This window comes from Podarcis muralis, chromosome 5 (assembly GCF_964188315.1).
Source record: "Podarcis muralis chromosome 5, rPodMur119.hap1.1, whole genome shotgun sequence".
In the NCBI taxonomy this organism is placed as follows: Eukaryota; Metazoa; Chordata; class Lepidosauria; order Squamata; family Lacertidae; genus Podarcis; species Podarcis muralis.
Window position 1 is genome coordinate 71,725,871 of NC_135659.1, and position 12,764 is coordinate 71,738,634.

General features: G+C 42.3%; 1 protein-coding gene across 1 annotated transcript in view; it reads left to right on the forward strand.

Moving 5' to 3' along the window:
* Positions 1-10,502: 10,502 nt before the first annotated feature.
* Positions 10,503-12,764, forward strand: part of MYH7B (myosin heavy chain 7B) — a 50,593-nt gene continuing 48,331 nt past the window's right edge. Inside the window, exons 1-2 of the mRNA XM_028734859.2 lie at positions 10,503-10,520; positions 11,918-12,069. Of these exons, the coding sequence (XP_028590692.2) occupies positions 11,973-12,069 (97 nt within the window). The 5' untranslated portion in view covers positions 10,503-10,520; positions 11,918-11,972. The remainder of the gene's footprint in view (positions 10,521-11,917; positions 12,070-12,764) is intronic.

A 12,764-nucleotide genomic window follows, 5' to 3' on the forward strand; every position in this document is an offset into this window, starting at 1 on the left:
GTTACATGTTTTAGTTACATCGCTGCCCTGGGCTCCTTTGGAAGGAAGGGCAGGATATAAATTCAACAGGAATAACAAGAATAATATGAAGGTTATGTTAATGCAAGCCATTCACAAATCTAATATTTATACATTTATTTGGTGGCTACTGATTTACCGACAATGGCACTAAAAATATGGCTTAGTTTAATTATTGATCTTTCCCTGTTTGCTGTTCGGGATGCTGATCAATTTGCTCAGAAGTGTTTATGGGAAAATGTAGCATAATCACCAAAGTCTGTGCAGTATGTAGACCAAAGAAGATCTGCACCTTTAATTCCTACAGAATAAGGCCCTGGAACAAAGGCATAGCTTGTAAACTGTTGAACCTGCCTGCACTTTGAGAACAGCTTTGCTTTCTTTTCTGATGTTTTAAATTTTACATATTGTATGCTTTTTGGAAGCTGCTTTGAGATCCAGATGTAGTTAAAAGATGAGCCATATATATATATATATATATAAATTCTAAATAGAACAAAAAGTGTTCCTTTGAGGACCTGTGAGAGCATTTCTCTTACCAAATGCCTAGCACAACCAGCTGCTTCACATCTGCAATTAGGCAAGAGAACTCCTGTTCAACATTACAGAATATTTATAGAAAGATGCCCCATCACCTGGCTTAACATCACACTGTGAGTGATTTTTATTATTATTATTCAGCTTCAGTTCTATAGGCCTGAATTGGCTTTAAGATGTGGAGGTATCGGGATCCTTTCTTGAGTTTGTTCATCTGTCCCATTGAGGACTGTAGATCCTCTGTATCTCTTGGAAAACAAGTATAGTCAAAGTTGGGCAGTGGCTATCCAATGAAGTTGCTTATTTGTGCTGGAGTTCAGAAAGATAAGTAGAAGGAATCATGGTTCACCCTGCCTGGAGCCTGGAGCTGCTCAAGTCCCATTAAGTCATGGTGTGGCATTGCATGCATGATAATCTACAACAACTGTATGTTTTGCATGAACGACACCCGACTGCCCTCATGGAATCTGACACGTGCTGCTATTCAAAATAGCTCTTGAGAAAGAAGACCTTAGAATAACTGCGGTTCCTCAGAACAATCAGTAGCCCTTGCCGCAAGTGTCTGCAACAGAGGCCTTAATTACACTGTCCAGACAGGACTTTAAGGTGCTTAGCTGCCATCTCCCTATCAGTGAGTGAAAAGCTTTGGCGGCTAACTTTCATTCTGTATCACATTCTTAAAATAAAGTCCGTCGTGCCCTTGTCCCTCCTGAACAGGAACCCAGTGATCCCCGAGGGTATAGCTCGGGTTCAAAGTTTTTCTCCTGCTGTGTGCCTGTCTGAATTACACTCACTGTGAAGATGATAACTCATCTAGTAAACATAGCATTGCCTTTCTCAAAAATCTGGAGAAAAGCCAGGGATGGCTGATGCTCATTTGCTTCCAAGAAATTTCTTGAGATCAAGAAATGAATGCTGGCTTCATATGGATTTTTATTCTCTTATCTTAATCCTCTTTGAAGCTACAATCCATTCATGGTTTACTCCAGGGTAGGATCATCCATTTATGTGCCCCTCCCCAATGTTCTTTTATTTTTGAACCTGTCCAACATTTAAGAATTCCATCCTATGAAGAAATGCACCCTGGTGCCTCTCCGTTTGGAGGCTATGTAAGTGGGAACTGAAGAGAGGGAAGTCCCAGGTGGGTTTGGGAGGCATCAACACTTTTATTAATTCCATCAGCAGTCAGCAGAATATAGATTGGGATCTGCTGGCAGATCTCTGGGTGATTTGCAGTAATCGGCACAGGTTTATGACTTTAACAATAGCATGTAAAATTTGAAAGTAAAAGCTTGTTTTAAAATCTCTAATCCTAACCCTTTTTATTCTCTGAGGCTTCTGATGGGTAATCTGTGTTTGCTGCTGCTGCTAAATAATAATAATAATAATAATAATAATAATAATAATAATAATAATAATAATAATATTTATACCCCACCCACCTGGCTGGGTTTCCCCAGCCATTCTGGGTGGCTTACAGTACATATAAAAGCATCAAACATTAAAAACATTAAATACAGTGCTGCCTTCACATGTCTTCTAAAAGTTATGTAATTCTTTAGCTCTTTGACATCTGATGGTTTGCTTTTATTTTGGACTATATCTCTTGCATTGATGCTGTTGTTCTGTGGTTTATGCATTGGTTTTCTTTTTATTGTAAACACCACATATTTTAATAGAAGACAGTATATAAACACATTAAATAATGGTCTGATAGTCCCAATTCCAATTTTAAAAATAAACATGAACATTCATGTACCAGAATCTTTATTTCCAAGGGAAATTGACATAAAGACTGCCCCAGATAGTTTTAGGGATGTACCTGGGGCAATTATCCATCACATTGATTCTACAGTTCATTCTACAGTTCTACTCATTCTTGAGTTCAGTTCAGTAACACAGTGAAGCTATCCACCGTATACAAAATGGTATCAATACTGGGTTTTACTCACTTAAGTACTAGAGGCTATAAATCTGGGGTGGGGATCCAGTAGTTCTCCAGATGTTGGATTCCAAATCCTATTATTATTATTATTATTATTATTATTATTATTATTATTATTATTACTACTACTACTACTACGACTACTACTACGACTACTAGCCAGCATGACCATTGATCAGGGAAGATGGGAGTTGCAGTTCAGCAACACCTGGAGGACCACAAGTCCCCCATCACTGCTACATGTAAATTCAGGCATCTGACAGATGGTCCTGGCTGCAACTAGAAGTAACCCCTCCTCTCAATCCTAAAAGGAAATAACCACCACAGCCTAGCATTAAATCCCATGCCCTTGCATAGCCTTGTTCTCTGTGCCAGGATGCCAGTCGCTATTAGAAATTACATTTTATGTCCTATCTTTTTATCATTATATTTACAAAAATGTGTTGATCTATGTGTGTGTGCTGATGGATTGAATAGCTGGACCAACTGTGTTGTCATGATGTTAAAAATGAAAACATTACATGAGTTATTCTGCTTTTTCGCTTCATATATGAAATCTGGCCAGCCTACCAGAATGAGTAGCAATGGTCAACATCCAAACCATCTGCAGCCCTTTATATTGGCTATACAAACTAACACAAAAAGCACCATGCTTCTTTGAAGTGAGCCAAGCTAAGGGTCAAACTAGATGAGACAATGGAGTCCCAGGATTGGCTCTCCTTTCTCTTTACTTTTTGCCAAGTAGCGATGATCTGGACTAGGATCATGACATTGGAGTGGGGGCAGGATTCACCCTCCCCCCCCGCATTATTTTCCAAACCAATACCCCAAAACTTATATTTGCCCAATTACAAAAGAGTTGATTTGTACACAAACCTCTACGTGCCAAACTTTGAAGCAATCTCTGTTGTCTTGTCTAGTTTGGCTGTTAAATGCATTTAAATCCCATTGATTTCCACTGGAGAGGTTTAAGCATATTTCTATCCTATTTAAATCAATGGCACTTAAATGAGCTTACCTTGAATGGACTGTGGCCAATATATTTTCCAGGATAATTTCTAGGAAACATTCCAGAAGCAGGGGAATCTTTCAGTTAGCGCTCCTCCAGACTTCTTTTTGTGCTGCATTTCTAAGCACACTTTAAAGCTCCATGTCCGAATAGGGGGGTATTTTTGCCCACTCTTTACTGCTGAATCAGAGCACGCCGCAACCTGCAGAAAAACTGAATTGCCATTTGTTCCAATTCCATTAAAGAGTGGATTTCCTGGGGAAAGTGGTGGGACGAAAAAAGCATGCTCAGACATAGACCTTTGCCTAGAAATCATGGGGGGAAAGGTAAGTGTGAATGAGCCCTTAAACTTCCTTTTTATTTGCATCTTTTATTTGTGCTTTCAAATTTACATACGAAATAAACCCTTTTTTAAAAAACAACAACCCCATAGCCATCTTATTTCATCGTTACTACAAAGCGCAGTCATGGCTTTTCAGTCTTGGGAGCCATGCTGGAAGCCCGTTATGGACAGAAGTAGTTCACAATCTAATTTATGAAGCAGTATTTCACCACAATGCTTTCTAAAGCTGCCACGCTGATATGTGCACAATGTAGGGGATTACTTTGCTCGTACATGAAATACAGACACCTCTTCAGTTCAAAGCTGCAGCTGTTCGGGGGCACAATGCAAGCAAATGCCACGCACCCGTTTGGGATAAATGAAAAATAAAATAAAAAACCCCACAGCCCATTGAATCCTCAGGGGGGGATGTAGGAAGCAGGTTCCAGTCCTCTGATATGAAATGGGTAAGGGGGACCCAAATGGTAGAATCCCTCTAGAAAGCAGTTCCATGCGATTTTTCAAGCATTCTCTTTCATCTGCTGAGGTTTCTGTTTGCACCGTGTTCTTCGGGCAAGACAATGGAGGACGTTACTGAGAATCCAAGGGGATGGGTCCTGTCACAAGAATTAACTAGAAACAGCCGTGAGGAACTTAAGGCCCATGGGCCAAATCATCTTCTCCTTGTGAGCTAGTGTGGTGTAACAGAGTGATTGGCTAGGATTGAGGAGACCCAGATTCAACCCCCCCTCCCCCAATATTCTACCAGTATTCACCATTATATATACTTATTTATTACATATATGCCCCACCTTTCTTTTAAGGCACTAAAGGTGGAGTTCATGGTTTTACCCTTCCCAACATTTATTCACAGAAACCCTGTGAGGTGGGTTAGGTTGAGAGGTTGCAACTAGCCCAAGGTCACCCAGTGTGGGTTCCTCATGGCTTAGTGGGCATTTGAACCCTGATCGCCCAGGTTCTCATCTGACACTCTAACTGGCTGTTGGGCAGAAAGGTGGGTGGGATTTAATTCGCAAAACAATAAAGAAATCATTACCCCTTGACAGCATTGTAAATGACTCTACAAAAGCTAATAGCTTGTCAAACTAAAAAAACTAAAAAGTTCTAGGCTGGTGGGGGTTGGCAGAAATGGAAGCAGAGAGCTCCTACTCCAACTTCAGCAGCCTGCTGTATTTCTATGCTGGGTGCAGATGAATGGGATTTCTTGCGTTGGCAGTCCATTTGGTTTCTAAGTTGGGCCAGAGAAGGAATAGAGTACTCTATCCCCCCTTTACCAGTCTGTTTCCTTGCCTGTATTGAATTCCTTATTGCCTTGATTAGCCAAGCCCACTCAGCTTTTGGTTGAGTCTCTATCTATGTCTCTGGAGAATGTGAGATCCAAAGTGCTGCGTCCATTATTTCGTATGCATTTGAAGGCTTTTTCATCTCCATTCTTCAGGGAGCAGCCTCCTATCCTTCCTGAAAACCCCCCTCAATGATAAGAGGCCCTGTGGAGCTGGAGACATTGTTTATGTCAATTAGGTGTACAGTTTCTAAGACACATATGCAGGATCTTGCTGTGAAACAGATACTTCCATTTATTTCCCCATATTACAGGCTGATTCATCTTAAGACACTTGTGCCTTCAAAAATCATCTTAGGAAACGTCATCATGTTAAAAGTTTCATAGACCTGATAGGCTGATAAAATACATGCTTTAGTATTATTTGAACCTAATGAATTCTCTGATACCACTATGGAGATAATTTTAATTTCAAATAATTTATTTCCCCTTTTATGGTTAGGGCTCATCCACACTTTCACTTGCCCTGTAATTTGGTTGTATATTGTGTAACGATTAATTCCTCTGAGTCCAAGAGCTTTTTTCATTGTTCCACAGCTTTGCCTTTTGAAAATGCAATGTTACCTGCTGAACTGAAGCTTGGTTAAGCAAAATCTCTCTCCGGATTTTCTGCTCATCAGCTAAGATCTGATTCAGTGGGTAAGATTGGATTTTTGCAAAGCACAGCTGCAGAACAATGAGAAAAGCTCTTGGACCTGCAAGAATAAATTGGTACACAATACTATCAAAATGCAGGTTCGGAAAAATTGTGGATGAGTCCCTAGTTTAATCATTCCAACAGCAGATGTTCGTAACTGTATGTCAGGAGCGAACCAGCAGTAATTCATACCATGCAACTCTTTATTAGCAAAAACATGACTGACACAGCAGCTTATCTCCAGTAGATGTTGCACCCATGCCATACCTTTCAGTCTTGCTTACAAGAATATACGGATATACATTCTTCAAACGTTCAACTTCCTGCTTCAACATGCAGTATCAGCTATCAACTTCGCTAAGCAATGGAATGATTTCTTCAGGTTCTCCTTATCTTCCTCATACTCTCTTATCTAATATTAAAAGTAGAAGCTAGTGACTCTTCTCCAGGAAAATCAAACACCTTCTGATGTACCACAACTGATACAATGTCTGTGCAATGCTTCAAGGGCACAGGAAGCTCAACAAAGTTGTTGTTGATAATGATGATGTTGCCACCAGTGTGGCCCTGGGTGCGAGAACCAGCACAAGACTGTGATATCCCCGAACACTTCCCTATAAGTGGCTAGTCTTACAAAATGGAAATATGCCCAAAATAGCTCCTCTGCAGATTGTCCCTATCTAATCTGTGATTTAGCTCCTTTGCTTTGGTTGCTTCTCACAGCAACTGGTGGGAGTGATGTGTTGAGAGTAGGACCTATCAGCAAAAGACCCCAACAGCTTGCAGTCGTCTCACTTCCTGCCTTTTATCAGAGCTTCTTAACAGAAATATTTCTCTGGAGGGGACTCTGGTGATTAGCAATAGCACAGCAGCCTCCCTTGGGATTTCAGAGAGGCCAGTGTAACATGAGACGGAATTCTACATTCCCCAAAGCCTTGCAAGCCTTTGTACACGGTTGGGTATCCCACCTGGTTTGTTGCATGCTTTGAAAGAGCTTGCCACTGATGTTCTTTAGAAAGATACTTTTTTAAAATGATCACGGCATTAGGTGCACTTAATTCCCATTGAAACCAATATGACTTAAATCATGAGGCCTCCTGGAGTGATTTACAATATAGGTAAAGGTAAAGGTACCCCTGCCCGTACGGGCCAGTCTTGCCAGACTCTAGGGTTGTGCGCTCATCTCACTCTATAGGCCGGGAGCCAGCGCTGTCCGCAGACACTTCCGGGTCACGTGGCCAGCGTGACAAAGCTGCATCTGGCGAGCCAGCGCAGCACACGGAACACCGTTTACCTTCCCGCTAGTAAGCGGTCCCTATTTATCTACTTGCACCCGGGGGTGTTTTCGAACTGCTAGGTTGGCAGGCGCTGGGACCGAGCAACGGGAGCGCACCCCACTGCGGGGATTCGAACCGCCGACCTGACGATCAGCAAGTCCTAGGCGCTGAGGTTTTACCCACAGCGCCACCCGCGTCCCTTGATTTACAATATAGTACCTTGCTCTTGCATGTGGCTCCCACTCATTTTCCACCCTCCCTTAGCTTTAATGATGTAGTTACACCTGGGTGCCCATAGCATTTCATGGGCCCAGCTTCTACTAATGTATAAGTCATTGTCTGTAAGGAGCATGCTCTTGGAAACACACATTCAAACACTACCAAGCACAGTGTTAGCTCCAGGCAAGGCATTCTCTGTGGGCACCTCTCCCTGAATGAGTCTTCCACTTCACTGCCATTATCACCAGCTCCTGCTCCTCCTCTTCCTCATTATTGCCAACACTTACATGTTTGCCAGATAGAGACCCAATGAGCAAACGGGCCTTTCAGTGGAGGCTGGTCCATTTCGGTGAATAGGGCACTACCCCACCAACCTCTGAGCCAATACCCACTTTGTTGCTTTCTTACTTGCATCCAGTCCAGCCTGTCAACAGCCTCCTCCTTTGTCTCAGCAGGGAGGAGGAGAATGGGGACTAGAATTAGTTGGTTCTGCCTTGCCCTTGGCTTGGGGTTTATCTACTGCTGCCTCCTTGCTTTTCTGCCAGTCTTAATGGGCACTGGGCACCACTGAAGCATCTATTCCTCCTCCTTGCTACCTGTTTTGTCTGGCTGAACAAACAAGTAGATTACAACGCTGAAGAGGAGGAGCAGGTTGAGGAGTCTGGCCCTGACTAGGCAATAAATAGATGGTCATAAATATATAGATGATCCCAGGGAAAGGGTATACAGCTTGCACTCTCTGAGAGGAGATATTTATTAGCCCCTTAAGTGATGGAGTACTCCTGGCAAAGATAACTCAAGATCCCAAATATGAGCTACATGTATTGGTTTATATGCTTTTCTATCCTGCCCTTCTTAAAGCCACCAACCAAAACAATTTTTTAAAAAAACGTAACATTAATTTAGACTCTTCTGCCAAATTCAAGCAAGCAAGTTAAGCATCTCAGCCAAGACCCCTACTAACAGTTCCACCCTAGTGGCAAAGCTAGCTGTGATGCCCAAGACACCGCAGAGTCCTTCTGTTTCCCCCCCCTCCCCTCCCCACTGGCTCAGGAAATGTCACTTGTGAAGATGTGTGTTAGAAGTTTATAAGGAGCAAGCAGCTCTTAGGCTTCCATGGTAAAGGTAAAGGGACCCCTGACCATTAGGTCCAGTCATGGCCGACTAGGGTTGCGGCGCTCATCTCGCTTTATTGGCCGAGGGAGCCGGCGTACAGCTTCCGGGTCATGTGGCCAGCATGACTAAGCCATTTCTGGCAAACCAGAGCAGCACACGGAAACGCTGTTTACCTTCCCGCCAGCGTGGTACCTATTTATCTACTTGCACTTTGATGTGCTTTTGAACTGCTAGGTTGGCAGGAGCAGGGACCGAGCAATGGGAGCTCACCCTGTCGCAAGGATTCGAACCGCCAACCTTCTGATCAGCAAGTCCTAGGCTCTGTGGTTTAGACCACAGCGCCATCCACATCCCTTAGGCTTCCATAAGACATATCAATTGTCCTGTGTCAAGCAGCTAACCACCACACACCTGAAACCTACTGGGATCCATTCAGATTATTTAGCATGAATTAGGCTCAGTGTCAGCACCTTGCAAATGCCAGGGACCCACCATTGTTGTCAGACTGCCAGCACTGTCACTCCAGTTGATGAGGCTCAGCTGGCAAACTGGCCTTAAGTAGAGTTCTGGACCTGCATGGTGCACATGTACCAGCTAGCGTCATTCACATGGCTGCACCATACATGGGCAAGGGCTGGGAGTTTCCTTCACTGCTGCTATGAAGCCGCCTCCCAGGAATGCATGAATCTGTCAGTTTCAGTTTCTCTTCACTTCTCATTTTTTTACTCTCAAGTTCAGTTTAATAATCATAATAATTCTTATTTCCACTGCATTTTGCATTTCTGTGAAAATTCAGCGGCATTTTAGTGAGATATGCACATCTTCGGCTGCAGTTTTCAGTTTGCATATTAATTAGGAATTAAGTACCGAAACTTCACCTATAAATGCAAACTAAACTGAATCCCGCCCCCATTCCTACTGCTCCGGGAGACCTCCAGTGGCTGATCCCTATGCTATAGCAAGCACAGAATCACATGAATCCAACAGAAAGTGTTTCTACAAAATGCTCAGATGTTGGGCTTTGACAAGTTTTAAAAGGGAGAGAGTTTAGCAGCAGTGTAGAAGTCACCAAGAATGCTTCTTTACACTCACCATGTGTGGCACCGTCCACCAGGGGAGACGTAAGAAATGTGGTGGCGGCAGCAAGATCTCACAAGATTTCTAAGAGTTCTTGCTAGAAGCCACCACTCCCACTTCTCCAGCAGGGGCAGGTGGCGTGTCGGTGAGGGCAGCACTGTTCCTCAGGATTCGACTGCCTCAGCCTGCTGCTAGGGAGTCCGGCTGGAATTTTTAAAATCTTTCCTATTTATGCCCTTCCTCTCCTCTCCCCACCTCATTTTATGTTCCCTTTGCATGAGCTTTTAAATTAGTGTCATATCAAATTGTCTTATTGATTAATATAAAGCAATAAAATATAAATAATATAAAATAAATAAAATAAAATAGCATAAAGCAATAAAAAGCAGGAGAAAGTACAAGGGGAACTGAACCCTGTTCCTTCCCATTTCTTTATCCCACTGAAAATCAGGTTTGATATATTTTGAATTGAACACTCTGCGATTAAATGAAGTTGGAGTCACCCATGCCACTATTTTTGAATCTGGAGTTTGAGATCACTGGTGGCATCCCTGAAGAAGGGATGGTTAACAATCCTGCTCAGCAATTTCCTTCCTGGTCGTGAAAGTTAAGAGTATAGGCCAAAGGCTGTGGTCGAAAGTTGAAACGATCACAACAGAAGGGGCTGAAAGAACAAATTATGCGATTGCATTTTGTGGTGTTCCTCTTCTGGAAGAGAATGGCTGTGAGAGAGGGTTGTGCTGCCTGTCAAAGCTGGAGCCCCCACTCTCTGCCTTTGTAATCGCCTGACAATACAGGAGTAAAAATAACCAGCCCGCATTTGCAGAGAGATAAAAGTTTGCCTTTTGTGTCTCTATGGGCAGTAGGGCAGCAGCACCAATGGAGCTGATATGACACATGGGAATTTCTGACATATCTCTCCCTACTCTGACCTTGAGGGACACAATAAAAAGGGGCTTCACAGCACACACACACACAGTCACTCAGCCCCGTAGCCAAGGTTGGTAATCAAAAGCATGTCTGTGTTGCATGTTTGTTCTGTGCTGTTACCTTAGCTTCCTTAGCATGGCTTTTCGAAAAGAAAAGAGAATAAGGAACAGGATGTCTGTGGTTATCATGCTAACTCATGAGGCTGGTGCAGGGTTGGTGAGTTCAAAGGGAAAGATAAAAGAATAATGTGCATTTATTAAGATTTGAGTTCAGTAAAGCCAGTAGCAACAGTGTGTGTTATTGATGTTGTGTTTCAGCATGCATGGATCCTGAATATGAGAACTATTTGTTGCTGCAGCAACTTTTTATTGGAATGTTGTCAACAATAGCCACTTATAAAACAATGAGTGGTCCTGCAGGAGTTAATGGTCTAGCTGCACTCACCACTCTTTTGTAAATTCTAAATGGAACCTTGTCTTCTTAGGCATTTATTTGGTCAAATTGATGGATGCTTCAACCAAACTTCTTCACTAGTTTGATAGAGAGTTCATGCAAAACCAGGCTTCCAACCATCCACATTATCACTCATGCATGGACAGGTCTGTCTGCAGATACTAGCTCACTCAGAGTAGAAGCATAGGGACCATCTGCAGAGAACTATCTCTGAGATGTAAATTGGCAAAAGTGGATAGTAGATAGCTCACAATCCACTAGTGAACCACCGGTCTGTTTCAAGTTGACTGACCAGTGCTTACTGATTGTTGGGAATTTTGTAGAGAATGTTGAATAAGTTGGAGCTGGGTCTGATCCAACAAGTTGCTTCTTATGTTCTTAAGCAAGGATGCATATTCATGATCACCTACTATATATATTAAGAGAACTTTTGCACTCTTACTTTCTCATTTAAAATACATACACGTAAAAGGACCAAAGGGACTCTTGTAAAAATAAGCCATCGTCTCAGCAAGAAGCAAGTCATCCCATCACTGTGTTACCAGATTAATTAAGCAAATTGCTATGTCAGTGATTTGGAATAAAGGTGTGATTGAGTGTACCCGGAACATATTGAAACAACTGTTGTTTGCCATGTATGAGGCATGCATTGGCCAAGAGACAGCTGGCTTTGGTTCACCCAGAAGAAAAGGAGTAGGCTGATACATTGGAGTGAGGTATTTATTCTGTTTAGATGTAGTACAAGTTGATGGACTTAAGCCTATAGGGACATACCGGGAAAGAAAGATAAAAGAAAGAAAGAAAGAAAGAAAGAAAGAAAGAAAGAAAGAAAGAAAGAAAGAAAGAAAGTTCTAATTCTTCTTTTGACACTGGAAGAATATTTTCTATGTTTAGATAGGCTAGAAAGTGAATGGAGAGCATTTTTCTGCATGGGGGGGGGGGGGATACTGTGTTTTTTTGTAGCTAACTGGTGGGTTAATGCTTTGTTTCTGTTCTCTCTTCTCAACGTTCTAGAGTGTTCAGATTATCTGTTTTCTGCTGTTGAGCACCTCTCCTTGTAGTAGGCAAGATGTCTATGTTGGACATGGCTGAGTTTGGGGAGGCGGCTGAGTACCTCCGGAAAAGTTATGAGGAGATGTTAAAATATCACAATATACCATTTGATGGTAAGGCAACTTTTACTGTTCTCAAGGGGCCTTGTATCCATGACCCCCTCCCTCTCTTTCTTATCAAGTGTTGCTATCATTTGCTGATATGTATTGGGGCAATTATAACCGCTCCTAGGAGAACATTTGTTTACCCAGTGTTGCTGCAGATTAAAACCCATTAATTTCAGAGTATTTGAATCAAACATTTCTGAAATCTGATTGCAATTATAGAAGTTCTACTAATCATACAGCTCCATTTTGTAATTTGACAATTACACCACTACTGTAATATGTAAATCGGACACGTGAACAAAGTACTTCTGGAAGGACTGTGTGAGACAAAAGTATCTGCTTTCTAGAAACCTGTGGAGAATTTAGTTTGGGAAGCTGTTTCTTAGCCATCTGTCACACTAGGGATAAACAATTGACTGCAGGAGTATCCAGAAATGGATACTCATTCTTTCCACCTCTGCCATTATCATATTACATGTGGGCTATTCACTGCCATTGTTACAATTTACAGGAGTGATCTGTTTGGTTTCAGAATAAATACCCCAATGCTAATGCACAAGGAATGCAGGAACATAATATTGCTTTCTTTATCCTAAAATACATTTTCCATCTGACTCAACTCTTGGGGTCACAGGCAGATCCAGAAACAGGGACAAATGTCACTGGACAAAAAGGCCTGCTATATTCCAGCATCTCTTGAA